The 20,325-nt window shown below is 38.9% G+C and overlaps 2 protein-coding genes across 13 annotated transcripts in view; one reads left to right on the top strand and one right to left on the bottom strand.

The window, feature by feature from the left end:
• Positions 1-20,325, top strand: part of LOC129202037 (uncharacterized) — a 36,080-nt gene that overhangs the window by 3,842 nt on the left and 11,913 nt on the right. For 6 of the 12 annotated variants that reach the window (XR_008575596.1, XR_008575594.1, XR_008575593.1 and 3 more), the window contains exons 2-3: positions 10,324-10,368; positions 16,956-18,232. The exons of 1 other annotated variant lie outside the window; for it this stretch is intronic. Coding sequence is in view for 1 of the 11 variants with exons in the window: in XM_054813996.1 (XP_054669971.1) it covers positions 10,324-10,368 (45 nt within the window). In the remaining 10 variants the exon portion in view is untranslated. Of the gene's footprint in view, positions 1-10,323; positions 10,369-10,947; positions 13,658-16,955; positions 18,233-20,325 lie in introns of those variants that run through there. 5 more of the 12 variants (XR_008575597.1, XR_008575598.1, XR_008575591.1 and 2 more) reach the window with 2 other exon arrangements.
• On the bottom strand, positions 2,163-18,046 carry NDUFV2 (NADH:ubiquinone oxidoreductase core subunit V2). Its single transcript, XM_054813992.1, has 8 exons — positions 17,907-18,046; positions 15,844-15,909; positions 8,598-8,660; positions 8,374-8,490; positions 6,585-6,753; positions 4,130-4,239; positions 3,182-3,258; positions 2,163-2,318 (listed from the first exon to the last, which is right to left on the bottom strand). Exons 1-8 carry the CDS (start codon positions 17,946-17,948, stop codon positions 2,225-2,227), a joined length of 738 nt encoding a protein of 245 aa, XP_054669967.1. The 5' UTR covers positions 17,949-18,046; the 3' UTR covers positions 2,163-2,224.

Genomic DNA, 20,325 nt, shown 5'->3' with positions numbered 1-20,325 from the left:
TTCAATTTAAACAGTGGTGTATTGGATTTATACCACACAGTAAGGATAATGTAAATTATCCTCTTCTAGTCAGGTGAGTGGCAGACTGTTAAATGTTGCATCAAAATGACTGACATACTTGTCTGATCACTAACATAATCTCCAACAAATGGTAAACTGTTGAGGTCCATGTTCTGCTCATGAGACAGATATCAAGATTTGCATGTACAGATGGAACGAGTAGGGGAGAAAAGTGGGAGAAGGCAACATTCTCCTGTCCAGCTTTACCAATGTGAGGAGCCTGGAATTGTACAGCTTCAGTTTTCTATACTTGAGTTTTCTATACTTGAGAGTTAAGCTTGACAGGTTTAAAACCGTTTCCCTTCAACACAATTATGCAATCTGATCGGTTTCAGTTACATACAAAACCATGAATAATTATAGCACACAATAGTGCTGCAACACATGCAAAATCATTTATATTCAATAATATATTCAATAGCTGCCTGCTTTCATACTAGGTTAGAATAAGGTAATCCTATGTGAACTAGCATACAGCTTGCTTGTTACAGTTGAGCAAAGAGCTTAGTTACAGACTGGTATATTAAAATAAGCCAGTCTTTGCATCAAAATGCAATATGTCGTCTATCTCATGTCTCCAGAGAAGTGACACATAGTGCCATATGCCTGGCCTGCTACAAGGCATGTGGCTATTGCAAACACTGGAGTGACCTTTCAGGAGAGCATTCAGTAACTTTAAGTTACAGATAATATTTCAATCCATGTAGTGTTTTCTCATAGGCATGGTGTTCTGTGTCACAAGATTTTTGTCATGCTTATTGGGTAACTACTTCACTCATGACTTGTATTTATAATCAAATTTACTCTTCCATTTGTATGCAATTCAATTATTTCATTTTATAAATTTAGTAATGCAGAAGCAATGGCAAGTTTTACATACAAATGATACACATATGTATCTTGCTCTCAGAACTACCAACAGTAACTCTTTGTTTAACAATACATCAAGAAACTTCACAGAGCTTATTGAAATAAAGGTGGGACATGAATAGACTATATGAGATAATCACAATGCAGGGAAAGCTGTAGATACAAAATTTGACTTGGAAGAGGAAGAATAGTTTAGGGAAGTACTGCTAATCAGAATATCAAAACAAACTAAATATAGTACAGAATAAAATATAAATACAATTAAGCTCCATCTATCACATTACTTGTACTAATGTTTCACAGTAGATTTTAGGAGAGAGACACAATATGATCTCAAGTGACTGACAAGTTCACATTTTCTAATTTACACTGAAACGTGTATGTGTGTATATATATAAAGCATTTGCCAGATTTTACAGGCATATGAATTAAGTATCAATATGCAGTCAATTTTTTAAAAAATATCTTCAACTTTTTTTTATATTGGGAGAAATACCTCAATTTCACACATACTAGTTCTTAGAAGTAGCTGATAGACAGCAGTAAGGTCAAAGAAGAATCTGTGAATCAAATAACTAGTTTCATATATTACACTTAGCAATGTATTCAACTGTTCTGGTATATTTGTCTTCCCTCAACTGCATACCTTGGCTGTACTGAATAAAGTTCTACAGGAAGTAGATTCTTGTTGCTGTTCATTCTTTTAGTGGAGTACTACTGGCATTTACTGGTATTTGGGTTTTTTCTTGTAACATGATAAACATTTTTTTCACATTTCTCCTGGTCACTGAATAGTAGTAAGAAGAATTAGACTCAAGAACCACTTATTACTGAACCTACCAGATTTTCTACACAACATAGTTTGAATCACCTTTCCTGTTTGTTTGTTTTTAAATTGCAATTAAAAGTAAGATGCAATGAAGTTTTGTCAGATCATCTCCTTTCAGTCTGTTTCCTTGTGCATTTCCCAGACTTGTAATTTAGTTTTGTTGCTTCTTTAAAGAACCTTAGAAAAAGTTGAAAGAGTTTTCAATGACAGATCAAAAGATGAAACTTTCATCTCTCAGTGATCATAAGTGGACTCTTTGAGTGAGTCACTTCAGTCTACAGAACCACTTTTCTTATAATCTAAAATTATGATTATGCTTTACAGTAGTTAAAACCACACTAAGTTAGATATTCTAATTGCTGTTGCTTTCTTCATTTTTAAAAAAATACTAGAACATATATCATTTTACTGAGATTAAAGTTACTTTATTACTTTCAGACAGTTCATCTTATATTACAAAAATCCTTAGAGGTCAGCTCGAACTCCAAAACCGGGTCCTTTGGGTGGTTCAGTCAGAGAAGTAAGGCCACCAGCTGGCTCACAAGAAAAACGTCCACTCCTGAAAAATGAAAGCAGTTTTATTCATTACTGGTATTGTTATAATCACACATACTGTTTAATCAGTGGATAGAAGATAGTTACAAATCTGACTTAAGGCTGAAGCCACTTTTTTTCATTCCTTCTATTCATCTTTCAGAAGTGTGCGGTGCTACTCTTAAAAGGATTACAAATTCAGGTACGGACAAACAGTTTCATAACTAAAATGCAAAATAGGAAGACTAGTTTGTTTATTTATAGGTTGGCCAGACAAAAGTGATGCTGATCCCAGTAAAACCAAAGGCAGTATCCAAGCGTATCACTCATTTTTGTTAAAGATGCTCCATGTGTTTGGAAACTAACTCTTTCAAGATTATTGTTCTTGTTTTTATAATGATTTTTTTTTTACACAACAGGAATAGGTCACACACCCAACTCAAATTAATTCCTTCAGACACACAAACATACATGTAGTTGGGCTAACAAAGAACAATGGAAAATAATGGATAAGAAAAGTTCAGAAATTACTGTTTCACAAACTTGCAATCTTTCTGGTTTTTGTCAGAAATAAAAACCCAACCAACCAGCATTTATTGATTTATATGATCTAGACAAAAAATCCAACAAGTGATATCATTCCCCAATTAGGTATTAACCCAAATTAAAATTGACACTTCCACATTTCATGCTCCTCTAGTCAGTCATCAAGAACATCAAAATTCCCTTCTCAGTTCTTTCCAGTTCTTTTTGGCTTTGAATATACAGAAAGGCACGGAATGCATTCCATTCTGTTCAGTAAATTAATTAATGCTTTTTAGCTGTAGGTTGTGAACTCAAAGGATCAGCCTTCAAGTGGTTGGCCAGTATTATGCAAATATAGCATACCTTGGGCCAGGTTTGGGAACTTTGCCAGCCTTTAGCTCATCAATTATGTCTTCAATATCTTTGGGTGTCAAATCTTCCTGTAAAAAAAAAAATCATTGACAAAACAGAAAGAGTCAGCAGTTGTGCTAATTGCAGCACTCAAAATTCATCAGATTAGTAGCTCTCTTAGGTGTGATCCTAGCATCAGTAATTTTGATCCTGTCTATTAACACACATACTGGTTTAAAGAACTAGGAAAATTAAAAAGCCTGCTGTCATTTTAATGTTAAAATTTGTTTTACATACAGTTGCAGAAATTATGTTAAAACTAAATGCTCACACAGGTCACCTATAACATGGGTTTGTGCTTTCAGCTTCCTTGGTGTATTAGTGAGCCGGATTCTCTGCCTACCCACATGCCATTGCACATACTGCAAAATGGTGTCAGCTGTGACAAAAAAATTGTGGGTAGAGTTCATGAGAACAGTTCTTAAAAATGAATCAGACTGTGGTAACAAAATAAAATAGTTTATAATTTTTTTTAAAGCTGGATTTAGTCAATACATTAATTCTGTTGGTCTGATGGCATCCAAGTGAGCCATAATTCAGAAGTCTAAAAGTTAAAAAATAGCATTAAACCAGTCCATACTTTCCAACAGACTGCTTTAAAAGTGCTTTTAAAAGCTTATCAAATACCTATTTAAATATTCCAGGTTTATGGGCAGACCACTATCACAAAAATGCATCACCCCGCTTGTCTAAAGAGAATAACTGAAAGGAAAAATAAACAGATACATTGTGATACAAACAAAGTACTCCTGGAAGAGGCCAAGAAACTAGAAGATGCTCTAGGTTGTAAGTTGTCCCTGCCAATAGGAATTTGAACTAACCAACCAAAACTTCAGAACCTGAAACTAGAGGTAACCCAGCAAAGAAATTTAATCTTATAAAAGGGAATGTAATACTTACATAGTAATTGTCATTTATTTGTACCATCGGTGCATTTACACAAGCACCTAAACATTCCACTTCTATCAGCGTGAAGAGTTTATCAGGTGTTGTTTCCCCAACTTTTATACCTAAACCAATAAAGAATATTAATGTCAGCAATGGATACTGAACAAAATTAATAAAGTATAAGTACTCTGCAGTCTTCTCATTTACATGTATTTTGGCCTTAAAAACATTTACATAGTTAAATCCCCTTAAATGAGACCAAAATGTTTCTGTTAAACAAAAGATTCTAATAAACTGAAGTCAGTCTTCGGATACATTTTTGAAACCTCATTTACAGGTCTGCAGGTATGATTTATTGAAAAATAACCATGAAATGACAATTCTAAGAAACAGAATGGCTCTACTCAGGAACACTTTTAGTAATCAATAGAATAGAAAAATAGGGAAAACAGCTTTCACATGCTGATATGAAATGAGTTAATATACAGTGTTGAGCATTGAATCCCCAAATTAAGCAAGATCCAAGCATTAACACTGTTAGCTACAAATTCATAAACAACTGCCAAGTTTATACGCAAAGGCTTACTTCCTGAACAACTCTGTATGCGTACTTAGCTTCCATGACACATCACTGTTCTAGTGATACAGACACAGACCTTCCCCAGGGGCAGGTTAGCCAAAACAACATCTCAGAGTCTGATCTCTACAAAGTACTCCATGGAAGGAAGAATGCTGAAAAGCAATCTTCCTCCATAGTTTTTAGAAGGGGGGGGAGCTAATAAAAGTCTAAGTAAGGCCTGTGTCTCAGCAAGAGCTACACAATCATCCTTAATGCTTTGATTTCTCAAGCTAAGCATTTCAGTTAAGATTAAGCTATCTTTGCAGTAATAAACTAAGGCAAATTTCATCCAAATATGCCTTTTACAGACAATATATGAAATGCAAGATAATAAGCAGCTGTTCTGCAGCTCTTGTCACAGTGGTTCTTAGGAAATGTTAGCACAGCTTGTAGCTTCATAGAAGGGGAAGAGTTATTAGTTGCTGTCTTATACCCTCTTCTCTCCATAACCACCCAACAAGGATGAAAAAACCCAATCCGCACAGAAAACAAGCTCTCCTTACATCTCATGATGCAGCATACTCAATTGACTTTTTCCACAGAGAATTCAGAAGTTATGATAACATCGTGTTTGCCATCCAGACAGACCCTGACAGGCTAGAAAGGTGGGCCCACGCAAACCTCATGAAATTCAAGACCAAGTGCAAGGTCCTGCACATGGGTCAGGGCAATCCCAAGCACAACTACAGGCTGGGCAATGAGTGGATTAAGAGCAGCCCTGAGGAGAAGGACTTGGGGGTGTTGGTTGATGAAAAGCTCAACATGAGCTGGCAATGTGCACTTGCAGCCCAGAAAGCCAACAATGTCCTGGCTTTCAAAAGAAGCATGACCAGCAGGTCGAGGGAGGTGATTCTGCCCCTCCGCTCTACTCTCGTGAGACCCCACCTGGAGTACTGCATTCAGCTCTGGAGTACCCAGCACAGGAAAGACATGGACCTGTTCGAGCCAGCCCAGAGGAGGGCCATGATCAGAGGGCTGGAGCACCTCTTCTGTGAGGACAGGCTGAGAGAGTTGGGGTTGTTCAGCCTGGAGAAGAGAAGGCTCCAGGGAGACCTTATAGCAGCCTTCCAGTACCTGAAGGGGGCCTACAGGAAAGCTGGAGAAAGGCCTGGAGCGATAGGACAAGGAGTAATGGCTTTAAACTAGAAGAGGGTAGATTTAGATTAGGTATTAGGAAGAAATTCCTCACTGTGAGGGTGGTGAGGCACTGGGAGAGGTTGCCCAGAGAGGTTGTGGATGCCCCCTCCCTGGAAGTGTTCAAGACCAGGCTGGATGAGGCTTTGGGCAATGTGGTCTAGTGGAGGGTGTCCCTGCCCACAGCAGGGGAGTTGGAACTAGACCGTCTTTGAGGTCCCTTCCAACCCAAATCATTCTATGGTTCTATGAATCTATCACCTTACTTCAGTTAAAAAAAAAACAAAACAGCCACACCACACCTCACAAACAACTTTCATATAGCATATACCTTAAAAAATCTTATTTGGCATATAAAAAAAGTGCTATAGCATTGAGAGTCCTCTCCTGTACAAGAGATAAGGCTTACTTTCTCAGTCCAAGGGGCATACTAGAATAATGCATTTCCTGGCAAATTGCCTTTAAAACAACTTTAAGGCCACTAAATGGCACTCCAGACAATGGTGTTTTCTGCTATACTGTACTGAAATCTTTAAAAATAAAGAATAAAAGCCAAATCTGAAATTTGAAGTGTTCAGTGCCCATTCTCCAATGATTTCACTCTGTATGTTTAATACTATTGCTCTGTCTCCACCATATGAAAAATTTTACTTCGGTACCATTAAACAGAGGTAAAATAAATTGCAAAAAGTGTATTACAAATTTGTGTCATACCAAGTTTCTTCTTAATGGCTTCTAAAATACTATCAGAGTCTCGCAGCATGCAAGGCGTGGTAGTGCAGACCTGAATATGGTATTTCCCAACAGGTTTGCGATTATACATTGTATAGAAGGTTGCTACTTCATATACTCTCATGGGAGGCATTTCTAAAATTTCAGCAACCTGTAACAAGGGGAAAACAGACACTACATTGAATTCTCACAGGGCATCAGTAAAGGCATTTAACAAACCATTTCAGTAGAGTCACCTGTCCTCTGTCTGCAGTAAGAGATAAATAAGGGGGAGGTCAAAACACAACTGTATTCAAATGCCAAGAAAAGACACCTGAGTTACTGTGACTGGAGCCACCCTGCTCAAGCACAAACTCCATTAAGCCATGGATTAGCGCAGCAAGGAGCTCAATTCAATTCCCTGCCAGCATCTAGCATCATACACAAGCAGATGCGAGGAGCCAGCTGCATTCTGGCTTTCATTGGCAGCTCCATACTGCACTTCTGCTCTTTTCCTGTGTGAATGAACAAACTTGCACACATCTGCCCACGCTAACCCACGTAAACCTTTTGGTAAGGGAATACTTACAGGCTGGTACTACGCTCACCTAATTGAGATACAGCAAGTCTGTCTCGGGTTCTGTGACACACCAGGGCTGGCCTTAGAAACACCACAGCTACATCTGCAGATTGGCGTCACAGCTAATAAATTGGGAGTGAAGCACGATCTCCATGGAGCCAGTTCTAGTGCAAGTATCCCTGACCTCATTAACCTGGAACCCTGGCAAATTGCTCAGGTTGAGAACTGGCTCGGTTTTCAAAACTAACTGTTTTATGTTCCAGTCTCTATAGCAGGCAGATAACAAGCCACAGAAAGTATTTGTTCACTTAAAAACCTTAAGATCATTTTAAACATAGTATGAATCCAAAACTTAGAGTAAATAAACAAAAATACTTTTCCCATTCAGTATTAATGGAAATTTGAGGCTTTATGCTATACTGTAGAAACAGTAGCAGATGAAGTTTGCCCTTCTTTAAATGTGTGTTTAACTCCTTTGTAATTTCTCTAACACTCACAATCCTCACTTAACATATCTTGATTGAATGTAAAACTTTTCAATTTAAAACTGATGATATGCCAGACTAACACAAAATATGATAGGTTTATTCATATGAATATAAACCAGACTTTTTTATTTCTTGGTATTTGATTACTGTCATGCAACCTATCACTTTGGAGCAGTGTAGTTGCTGGCTTGCTTATTTTGAAACAATTTTAATTCTGGGCACTTGCTGTGAGGCATTATAAAACACTCATGACACATACTACACTAACGCTGCTTTGCAGAAGTCTTTACAGGCCTAGAGATTAAGCACAATCCTGTCAGTGCACGTAGTGCCACTAATCCAAGAAAAGAAAAACCCCCACCATCATTATTCTTTTTCTTTCCCCAAAATCAACTGCGAACAAAATCTTTCAAGTTTCTGTTCCTACTTCCAGGATGATTCTTGGAAAAGAGCCTATCTAAATAGGGGTCGTGTAATTTTTTATTTGTTCTGTCTGTAGTTTCTAGCAATGGGCTGACGTTGTGTACACAACAGAGCCCTGAATTTTCTGCATCAGTTTTCCTTTTTCTCTTTTAAAATGTAGTCTCATAGGGAATTCTCACAATTCTTTGCCACTTGTAAAATCCCACATTAGTATGCTTTGATAAATAAATGCTAATGTTCTACTAAGATATTTAAAGAAAACAGTAAAATTATGCTTGAAATATAATTAAGTACTAAATACCTTGTTCATAGCTGATATGGGCAACCACCCATGCTGTCTTTGGGCCAAATCTAGTACTGCCATGACAGCTGCAGACTTGTGTCCCCCTGGGTAGCTGTTTACGATTGCTTCTATTCGCTTTTTAAAGGGAAAGAGGGAAAAAATAAATCAGAACTGTATTCAACTGAAAAAATAAGTCAGAATAAAGACAAAGTCTGTGTATTTAACTTTTTTTGTTTGCATACCTTTTGGTTTTCAGCTGTGAACTCAAATGGAGTATCTGGATTATTTTCAGGACTATCTCTGTGCTTCAGGAAAAGAAAAAACATGTAAAAATAGGGTTGTCAGGAAAATATTCAGGACAGATTTACTGTTGTAAAATATCTTTTCATTAGACAGTTATAGTTGAGTTGCTTGAATAAAATGGATATATTCCAGATAAAAAATTCATAGTACTCAATCATAAATGATTAAATATCTCTGGGAAAGTTATAAAAAATATTGATAGTTATTTCATCATTCTTAAAAACAACGATTTATTCCTGTTATTTCCAATTCAAAATATTATTACTTGAGGAATATGGTGTTGTTATCAAAACATACATTTTTTTTTAACACTGCTAATACAGTTTGGCAATTAGGTTCAAACTCATCACAGGTAGTCCTCTGGTTAATACCTTAATAAATAACAAGGGACTAAAACGACAGCCCATTTTTTCTTTTCCCATGAGATATTAACTATAAAAACTTTAAAGTTCATCAGGAAGCTTGCTATATAACTAAAACGTTTGAACAAACACAATTAACACATTTTAACATATTCTTTTGATTTGCAGTGGATGTCAACATTTTAATTTTAGATACAATTCTCAATCAGAATGGAAGAAGCAGAATTTTGTATTAATATTTCAAAGACAAGATATTCTATCATATTATTTTTAAGGTGGCCTTCTAGGGAAACTTCAAATTGAAATTAGTTCTTCTATTTTCCAAATTTGCATTTTCTGAAGTGAGACTCTCCTATAATAAAAATCTTAGTTCTGACAAAAAGGCTTATCACCAGAAAAACTTCCTGCACAAAATTTTCAGTTCTCTCTAAGCAGGTCATTATGGTATCCTTGAAATACTCATAGCTAAATTGCATTCTAAGCTTTATACAGTTATGAATTTGAGAAAGTTTCAAATTAAATGGAAAGTTTTGGGGAAAATGCAATCTATACTTGATGTTAGAAGTAATCCACAACCAGCTAACAATAAAAGCTTGAAAAATATATTTAGGGGGAAAAAAACCACTCCACTGACTTTCACTTTGATTGTTTTCTCAAGTAACCTAGGGTGATTTTGCAGTTTCCACGCTGCGTTCTTATTAAGCAGCAAAAGATTTAATGAAAAAATCTTAACAGTGCAAGATACTTACACACTGATTGTCATCAGTGCAGAACTTAAAATATGTACGGTCCATAGCTATTCCCGGATTTAGAAGTTTTAATATGGAAATATCAAAAGGCCAAATACTTAACTTCCAATTACATCTGTTGGTCTAGCAAGAGATTCCCTTTGCTTGTCCTGTCCAAATCCTGGGGCTGACAGTACTACTGCCACCATCAATTTGAGAGCGTGTACCCCTACTGCAGTTTCAAGTCAAATATAAAACTATAGCCAATATATACTTCTCCACCAAGGATGACTTTCCCCTAATAACAGGAATTACAGAAAGATAACTGATTCCCTTTGAACACACTAAGACTTTATTAAGTATTAATTTATTGCTTATTGTGTGGTCTACAGCTTTTAGGAACACAGTTGCCACTATTTTAGACTGACCCTTCCAGATAAAGGATTTGACTCCTCATATGTGGCACTGGTGAGGGGTTTCTACCAATTTTAATGGAAGTTCTCAAAAAGAGGCTGATGGAGGAAAAACTAACTGGAAATACTGCATAACTTTTAATTTTTTTTTTCCCCTTACAGACCTGTTCTATGTCTTAGCCGCACAGATCAAATCCATGATTCATGGTAAGTATTTCCATAATTTAAAATTTCCTTCTCTAATCTGCATGCCTATTATTTCAGGCTGCTATTTTGCCTTCCATAGCTATTTGATAGTTACAATGGCACTTGATCTCAATTTCTTTTGCAAATAAGTATATTTGCCTTATTAAAAATCTCCCTCTTTGTCTAGAACAGCTGTTCTTTTCAGTGTACCATCTCTAAACTGATATCCTTAAATGCTCTACATGTGAAGAGGAATAATAAAGACTTTATATATGAAGCTACAGTTTGCCACACAGTTGTGCACAGCAAGGCTCCATGATACATTGTAAAAGTTACAACATAGGTGAATACTAAATAAGATCACATCACCTTGTTTTGTTTTCCATTTTTCTAAATGGGCTTCATCTAATTCTGTTCTGTGGAGAGTTTGATAACTTTCATGGAGAGCTCACAGAGTTCTGGGTCTACTGAGCTGTTAGGAATTTGTCAATCACATGTTCCCTGGTCTTCCATTTGTCTGACAATGCACCATGTATCTGAGACATGAGTTGATTTGCTCCTAAGTGATATGGGTGCATTCTGCCTTTTTTTTTTTTCCAGGATACAGAATTGCAGATTGGTAGGGGTTGGAAGGGACCTCTGGAGATCAGCTAGTCCAACTCCCCTACCAGAGCAGGATCATCTAGAGCAGGTTGCACAGGATTACGATTCTGCAGAACAAGATCAGAATTAAGGACGCAGTACTGGAAAGAATACTATGTTAAATCACAGAGTGGTTGAGGTTGGAAGGGACCTCTGGAGGTCATCTGGACCAATCCCTCTGCTCAAGCAGGGCCACCTAGAGCTGGTTGCCCAGGACCATGTCCAGATGGCTGCTTATGAATATCTCCAGGGGCGGAGACTCTACAACCTCTCAGGGCAACCTGTGCCAATGCTCAGTCACCCTCACAGTAAAAAAATGTTTCCTGATGTTCTCTGAGGCCATTCCCTCTAGTCCTGTCACAGGCACCACTAAAATGAGCCTGGCTCCATCTTCTTTGCACGCTCCCTTCAGGTATTTATAGACATTGGTAAGATCCCCTCTCCCCCAGCCTCCTCTTCTTTAACAGTCCCAGCTCTCTCAGCCTTTCCTCATCTAAGAAATGCTCATAAAAAAACCCCAATATATTAAGGCTTCCTCCATACACAAACAACTATGTACCAACTACAGCAATTTGTTGAAAAGCTAGGTCAAACTCTATCCACACTTTTCATCCCAATTCCGTTCCCATGCTCCCCAATTTCCTGAAGTCTTATACAATGTTTTCATCCTATGGATAGCTTGACAGTATCATGTTTGTATCACAACATTCAGCCTAACCTGTTTAAAGCATGAACAACTGCCCTGTGAAGGCCTACCCAAGCCACATTCTCCTCACAGATGACGGGACTCTCCCATTGAAGGTATTAAGGCTGCTGAATGTTCATCTCACATTTTTTTTGCTACACCAACCTGGGACATTTTATTATTCTTTTTCAATGATCTAATCATCTTTCTTGACAGAATTATTAAAGAGCACTGAAGAATTACAATAGAATAGCTAGAATAATTTAGCTTTCACATATACTGCAAAAAAGTTGACCTGAAACTTGACCTATGCCATGTGGTAAACATCAGTCCAAAACACTGTAAACCAAAATGAGAGAACTGTGTGGTCTGCAGGGGAAAATATGTTTAGAGCAACCATCTGTTAAGAGTCCATATCAAATTAGCAATGAAAAGAAATCTATTTCTCCTCCTCCATGGGGAAAGTGCCCTACATTCACTATTGCAGGAGAACTCAAGATATAAACCTCTCTTTAATTAAGAATGGTGGAAGTGCTCTCAGACCCAAGTAGTTCACTGACCATCTTCACAAGTAACTAAAACTATAATACAGCAATTATCTAACCTTCTGTACTGAACCCCTGTGCAGCCCTATGACAAAGCCCACATCAGGGCAGTTGAAGTGTTAAGGAAACTCAGTCCATATGTTGAAAACCACAAAGTAGAAGAGTTAAGTTTTAGCTGTTAAGGAGGCTAAAGACAGGTAAATATCAAAGATAGAGAAGGCATGTTTAAAGAAAGAAACATAACTATTGTAAATAAAGTATCTTTGAAACCAGGCCTTCCCTAGCTATAAGAAATACAATAGATTTGGAGCAGCTCTCTTACTTTACTACTGACAAACAATCTACCTAGTTTTAAACTTGACGCACTCTTTCTGGAAGCGTGATCTAGGTGCCTCTGATGGCACCAGACTGATTTTACTGGTTGAGAAAGTCTCTTGGCTTTTTCAGAATAAAAAAGTTTCAGTAGAAGTTTTCTTATTTCTGTATGATTCTGATAACATGCAAGGAAAAAACTTGCATGAAGAAAGTTTGCAAAGGAATACAAGGGCATGCCTTGGCTGGAGCACCTCTCCTATGAGGACACGCTGAGAGAGTTGGGGTTGTTCAGCCTGGAGAAAAGAAGGCTCTGGGGAGATCTAATTGCAGCCTTTCAGTACCTGAAGGGTTTATTGGGGAGTGTTGTGACAGGACAAGGGGTAATGGGTTTAAGCTAAAGGAGGGCAGATTTAGATTAGATATTAGGAAGAAATTCCTCACTGTGAGGGTGGTGGGGCACTGGGAGAGGTTACCCAGAGAGGTTGTGGATGCCCCCTCCCTGGAAGTGTTCAAGGCCAGGTTGGATGGGGCTTTGGGCAACCTGGTCTAGTGGAGGGTGTTGGAACTAGATGATCTTTGAGGTTCCTTCCAACCCAAACCACTCTATGAGTCTATGCAAATCAGCACTGCCTTTTAATACTAGATTTAAGATGACCAGGTCCCCTGCCAGCACGTCCCCTGCTGTCACAGAACAAATATACAGTATACGTTTCCCTTCCTCACACATAGACTTCCTATATGAAAAGCGCAACAAAAAACACTAATATGCTTTGCAAAACAAAACCAAGACACTCATGTGTGTATTGGGTCTGGCTGAGATGGAGTTAATTCTCCCCACAGCAGCCCTCATGGTGCTGTGTATTGGTAGCTAGCAAGGTGTTGATAACACACCAGTGTTTTGGCTACTGCTGAGCAGTGCCAGCACACATCAAGGCTGTCTCTCCAACATTTCTTTTCCCCCCTCAGCAGCAGGCTAGGGGTGGGCAAGATCTTGGGAGGGGACACAGCCAGGACAGCTGGCCCAAACTGACCAAAGGGATATTTCCATACCATATGACATCTGCTCAGCAATAAGAAACTGAGAGATAGGGGGAGGAACAGAGCAGGGGCATTCTTTTTTTTTTTTAAACAGTGTTTGTCTTCCAGAGTAAGGAGTACACATACTGAAACTCTACTTCCCAGGAAGTGGCCGGACATCGCCTGCTGATGGGAAGTAGAGAACAATCTTTTGCTTTTTGCTTTTCTTCCACACGCGGCTTTTTGCTTTAGCTACATTAAACTGCCTTCATTTTGACTCACGAGTTTGGGGTTGTTTTTCCATCTTATTTTCTCCCCTCCTTGCCTTGCTGAGGAGGGGAGTGATAGAGCGGCTTGGTGGACACTTGGCATCCAGCCGAGGGTAAACCACCACAATGTGTAAATTGACATACAAAGAGGACCACAACAGCAGGAGTTGTTACTCCCAAGTAAGCCTACTATTCCTCCATTAGCAGTTGTTAACAACCTTTGACACTTCATCTACTTGTAATATTCCAGAAAACTAAGACTTTAATGTTGTCTTCCCCCCTACAGAAACCTGGGGGGAAAAGTCCCATTTTCTGACTGTTTACAAACAGTGTTGATAAAAATAATGCCTTCAGCTCAACTCAGCAGAAGAGTTTCCCTTGACATTTGCTGTATTAAATAACATGAGAAATTTGCTCTGAAGGGTTCTAGTTGTAGTTAGGGTAAACAATTACATGCACACTCAATGACATCCAATCATTTTCTTCCCAGAGCCTTTTACTTCATAGAAGAACAAATATTACCCTATTAAAAAAAAAAAACACCCCCACCTCCCCCCCCCCAAAAAAAAATCAACAAAAAAACAACCATACAACAAAGCCCCACACAATTTCCTATGCTCTGCTAGCAAAAATTCCATTGTGGAATAAAAGTGAAAGGAGTGAACGATGCCATTAAATAAGATAGCTGGGTATCACAAGTAGCTAACTAAAACACACTTTTCTACTTCTCTTTCTCTATTTTCAGGCTCCTCCCTCCAGCAAATAATTTAAGTTACTAAATTTTGAAAAACACCTGGAGAATTTACAAAGCTATCTAGCTCCATATGCCAGACACCAACATCCATTACAGTGCAAAAGACACCTTTTGCCTGTCTGCACCTTCCCCAAACTACACTTGAAGTTTCCTAAGTTGTCAGCCTACATTGTTTCCTCTATTCCTTGAATACCAGCTCTCACTCCATAAATCATCAATGACTGCTCAGGTTTCTGGAAAAGCATACAAAGCATGTACTGTACCCTCATTAACTTCATCTTAGGAGAAAAGCTGTAGAAACAGCTGCAGGAAGGCAACAACAACAACAAAAAGATATGTCCAAAAATGCTGAGCACCTGCTTTCAACAAAGTTGTCGATTCTCTAGTAAAGTGCTGATTGCTACCAAATGTTGGAAAAATGCCAAATTATTCAGCTGTTGAACTGCAGACTAGATAAAGCTCTGAATGGACTAGCATGGGGCAGAATACACCTCTCAGATGCTTCAGGTTGTCTTCAGAGGTAGACAGACAACACGTCTGCTTTACACATTTAAATTTGAGGGTTTGGGGTTTTTTCCCCCAATCACAATTACTATTTATACATATTATGATAATGCCTAATGGCCTCAATTATGAATCGTGCTATATGACATATAATAGGAACAAGAACTGCACTTTTCAACTGCTAGTGAACAGGGCTAGACCTGGAACTAAGAGTAATTCTATGCTAAACTTTAGAAATCAAGAGATTGTAATTTAAGCTCATGAAATGTTTTGCAGGCACAAACTCAATTAACTTCAATAAAAAAAGAAAACAAGAATTGTTTTATAACGAAATAAGTTTAAACAAAGTCTCATCTGCAGTCACACACAAATGCTGCTAACGTCACCATTACTATTACTAAATAAGAGTTTTCGTTACATAAGAAACATGAGGCCAAAAACTAAAATAAAACCTTTTGATACTCCATCATCACTCTAATAAAAAGTTCTACTGAAAAAAACACTTCTTTGTAAATTCCAGCAGGCTTCTATAGCAAGTTCACTATCCCTGGAGGTGTTCAAAAAGCGTGTAGACATGGCACTTCGGGACATGGTCTAGTAGATATGGTGGTGTTGGGTTGACAGTTGGACTTGATGATCCTAGAGGTCTTTTCCAACCTTAAAAATTCTATGATTCTGCCCATCAGAACCTTCTAGGTAGATTAAAAAAGCATATACCAAACATTTTACACATCCCCCCTTCCAGTAAGGTAGAAAATTACTTACCACAAATAAGGCTCCTCCACTGGAATTGCACACTGCTGTTCTATGTAAGTATCGAATTTGTCTTATCTACAAACAAAATAAGGTACATAGTATTAATAGTTAATAATTTACATAACTGCCAGAGACTGCTTTCAGAACCAGCTTGAAATTCTAATGTCATCACTAATAATTTGAGTCAAAAGAAGAATTTTAAGGGCTCTCGTGTACTATTAGGAGAGCACATCTCAACTCAACTCACCTTGACCATTTCAGACAACGTAGACATTAAAGGATTTAACTTCAAAAATATAATTGCCACAGCTTAATCTAACTGCCTTAATACAAATTCTCATCAAATATTTTATGAAGAATTTTCCAATTTATTACTTTATAGCATGCCCTTTAAAAAGCTTGCAGAAACTACCCTTATTGAGGTTCTTCTCTAGTAAGCATTTACGTGCTCCATCAGTTTTTACCTAACTGAACAGTGAGATCAGGCATAAGAGAAGAACCTGAGATATCGACAGGACACAAGACTCATATGCAAGTTGTCTTCAGCTATTCTCTGTGGTCTCAGTCTGGATTCATCATACCAAACCAGATCAAGATTGCTAGATTGTGTCCAGTATTACTAAAATCACTTGATTATATTATCTTGTCATAAGAAAACATTCTATAAAAAAATATTTTATATTATTTTTTGTATTGAACTCTAGACCAATTTTGAGAGTTCTTACAACACCCCTCCCCTTAACTACCTAATTTCTGTTACCGTATAAAATTTGTCGGATTTCAAGCGGATCAGCATCAAACTAGCAAAAATACAGGCATGAGGTCAGATCTGAAATCCAAGCCTAAGTAGCAGGGAACTACAGTCCCTGCTCTTCTGTAAGAGCAACCTAATCAGCTTAATCTTTTCAGCAGCAGATCATGTGGTTTCACCTGCAGTGTAGTTTCACACAATGGCTGCAGTCTTTCCCTGTCATATGATCAGTCCTTTCAGGAAGCACAGGATTTACTATGCAGTTGTGTGTATTATGTACTGTGGACCCATTTCCTCTCTACTCTCCGCTTCTGGCTCATCTGAAAGCAGCAGCCAGGAAAGCAATTCACCTCCTGCCATTTTGTTTCAGACGCTAAAATGAACTCCGGGATACATGGATAATTCTGTGGACTGCAGATCATTCCTGAGTGCCACCTTTTCCAGGAGTCTGTTGTCTTTATCAACTGACTTGAAGCACATCAAATGAACTGCACTGGCATGCCAATTTGAGTGTCCTCTGGAACCAAACAACATGTAAAAATTCAGACAAAAAGACTAAAAACTCTAAGTAGAGCATGCAAATACAACTGAAATTCTGCAGACAATGCTGAAAGGAGCATACAGATGATGGTTTGATGCTCTGATATATATCATACTAAATACAAAATAAATATAGCACATAGACAGTTTTGGCTCTGAAGGGACCACCACCACATTGTAAGCTTCAGGTTTCTAACTGTAAGAGGCAGTCTCCTACAAAAAGGACTTCAGATGAAACGCCTTTATTCTATCCAAAGGTATCGTACTGTTTCCAAGAATCAAAACCTGTAAATTTCACACTTCAAGAAGAAATAGGACTAGACCTCATTTTTTGCACTGACCTACAAAATTTCAGTTAGTGTAAAAAACAAACTAAGGGGCTTCCTTCCAACGGTTAGCCTTACATCCATGGGCAAGTCAGAAATATTATTTTCACTTGGGAAGCTTCCCAATAATCTGCAACAAGCACCAAGCAGTTACTGCTGGAGTCTTTTTCACTCGATGCAGGCAGTGCAACTCTAGAGCCAGTCAGGTAACTCTGGCAGGCCCTGAGGGCGAAGGAGACACCCGGCAGCGACGCCCTTCCACCACCTGCACCAGGCCTTTCTTCCCCGAGGCCGTGCCCCGCCGCGGGCCCACTCCGAGTGCTGCACCGGCCTCCCACTCCTCTCCCCGCCGCGGCCTCCCGCCTCAGCGGCTGCCTCGGCCCTCCTCCAACCGAGCGGGCGCCCTGCCCCGGCCGGCAGGGACCGACGTGCCACGGCAGCAGTTTTCTCCTTACCGAGCGTGCGGCCGCGGCCCGCAGGGGAGCGCAGAGAAACATGGCGCCGACGGCAGAAGCGGAGACCCCCACTCCCCCTCCCTTCCCTCTCCTTGAGGCCTACGCTCGCCCTCCGCGCAGCGGCAAGGAGACCGGCCCCGCGCATGCGCCGGCGACGCCCAGCTGCGCGCGCGCGCGCCTGCGAGCCGGACGCCTCGGCGGGAGCGCGCCGGGTGAGCTGGCGCGCGGCGGCCGTTGGCGGTTGGCGGCGGTCGGTTCGTACGTTCCGTCGTGATGGCCGATCATCCACAACGGGTGGGCTGCCGCTCGCTTCACTCCGCTAGTAGGTATGATGGCTGCCTCTTATGGAAGGAGAAGTCATCCAGGCTGTCCCTCCTGCAGATGTTGAATTCCTGTCCTGTCAGACGTGGAAGGTTTATGTCAAATAACGGAAGAAAACCGCAAGATCTGTATGAGAATTTTCAGTGAATTTTAACCTTTTGTGACATATATCAGCGTGAAAAAACAAATTTGCTTTGGAAGCAAGTATCTCTAATAAATAGGGGAGGATTGCAGAAACTGGTGAGGTTTTTTTGGTCCTCCGTTTTCCTCCTTTCTACTCAGTTTTGCTGATAGAGGTATTTGATGTTTGAACTGCTTGCATCTATGTTTTGACCTCCCTTGATCAGAAAAAACAAGACTAAACATTTGTCTTGGCCTTTGATAAACATTCTCATTTTACAGTATAAGTCAGTTAATACAAGTATTGGAACTGAAGAAGATCTAAATAACAGGCTCTCCCTTGAATTCAACAGGTTGTTAGAAATATCAGTCATAGATCCATCCTTGTGCAGACCCCTTACCGTTCAGGTCTTGTGATGAGGAATGCAAATGTATTTTTTTCAGTGTAAAAGAAAGTCACATTTTTCAAATTTTATAATTATGAGTACTCAGCATCGCAGATTTGCAAAGCATCAGCTATGTTCCAACATCTCTTACCATATCCTCCTTCCCTCTGAGGAGTACTTCCCCTGCACTCCCCACTCTCTTGTCCACAAGTGGTACAGCCTTATTAAATTAATGAAGTGCACAGTGAAAATGTATCCATGTATACTTTACTTTTGCAAAAATTGTGGTGATCTGCTAGTTGACACTGTGAGTATCAAATACTTTTACTAAATACGTGATAAAACAAAAATTCATCTTTCCTTGCAGTGTTTTCCTTCATCCAAAATGTTAACTTATTTTTTCATCTACTTATGTTGAAAGATCCCTTTTTACTTCATATAAACATTCAAAATGGCAGGATTAACTACACTAGAGCAAACTGAATTTTGAAAGGATTTCATGATTACATTATGGATTTATACCGACGAAATGATCCATCAGGGCACTTGTTGGGACAAAAGGCCAGGTTAGACAGAACCACAGTGGCTCTGCCTGTATGGTTGGACCTGGAGGGCTCCTGTAGAGAAACCCGTGTGAATGGTGGGACGAGCCCCAGTGCATCTCAACAGATAGCTCTAGACAAAGCCCAAAACACTAAGCAATGCACATATTAGAACAATTATTACTACTTAATATATTATTCTTTCAGCTAATTGCATGTATACATACTCACAGACATATACGTATATGTATGTATCTTGTATATATTTGGCAACTGTTACTGTAATTAATGTCCTTTTAACAGAATACTTTGCGCAAAAATGGTAGGATGTGATACTAGCTCTCTGGTTAGATTATGGCCTTTTATATGTGGGTTTAGTGTAGTCACTGGTTGTCTTCCTGCTCCTCATTCTTCATTTCCGCAATGCTGAGAGCTACTATCAGCATTTGTAATTTAAGTGCTGCTACTAATATTCGATATTTTCATTGATTTGTTTTCACTAATTATTTAGTCACTTATAAATGTAATTTCTGTACTTGTATACTAACCTGAGATGAATTCTTACAACACTTAAAAGACCGCCTGAAGCAGAGCAAGTATAATGGTGCAGCCATGTTCAAGCACGGATTACAGATTCTGTTGCTAAGCCAAATTTTTATATCCGGTTGAGAATCTGCCCTAGGCATACAGTCTAAGAATAGCAAAGGCCATATATGATTAGATTCAGGGGCTATTCCTGTGCAGATAAATTAATAAACATTAATTTTTATACTATAAAATATATAATCACAGTAATTTATTTATTTATTATAGAAGTTAGCCCAATATGCATTTTTCAGTTGGACTTCATAAATGTATTACTAGACAAGGGGGGAAAAAAAGCATTTGGAAGCATTTGTAATTTAAACTCGGACTATTTATCAGATGACAAGACTGAAAAACCAGCGTGGCCTTGAATGGGAGTCCAGTACCTGCAGTGATCTGCAGACTTGCCCGTTGCTTTGTGCGTTCTGCCTTCTGCATGTGCTGAGCTGAAGTGCCAAAGTCCTG

This window comes from Grus americana, chromosome 2 (genome assembly GCF_028858705.1).
Source record: "Grus americana isolate bGruAme1 chromosome 2, bGruAme1.mat, whole genome shotgun sequence".
Lineage (NCBI taxonomy): Eukaryota > Metazoa > Chordata > Aves > Gruiformes > Gruidae > Grus > Grus americana.
The sequence above is the reverse complement of the archived record's forward strand: the minus strand, read 5'-3'. Positions and strand labels throughout refer to the sequence as shown.

Bases quoted from the DNA above. Each gene is read 5' to 3' on its own strand.
- NDUFV2 (XM_054813992.1), bottom strand. From the start codon at position 17,948: ATGTTTCTCTGCGCTCCCCTGCGGGCCGCGGCCGCACGCTCG. The intron at 4,240-6,584 runs GTATGACACAAA...TTATTGGTTTAG, and splicing joins AGCCATTAAGAAGAAACTTG to GTATAAAAGTTGGGGAAACA. The intron at 2,319-3,181 runs GTATGCTATATT...TTCATTTTTCAG, and splicing joins GTTCCCAAACCTGGCCCAAG to GAGTGGACGTTTTTCTTGTG.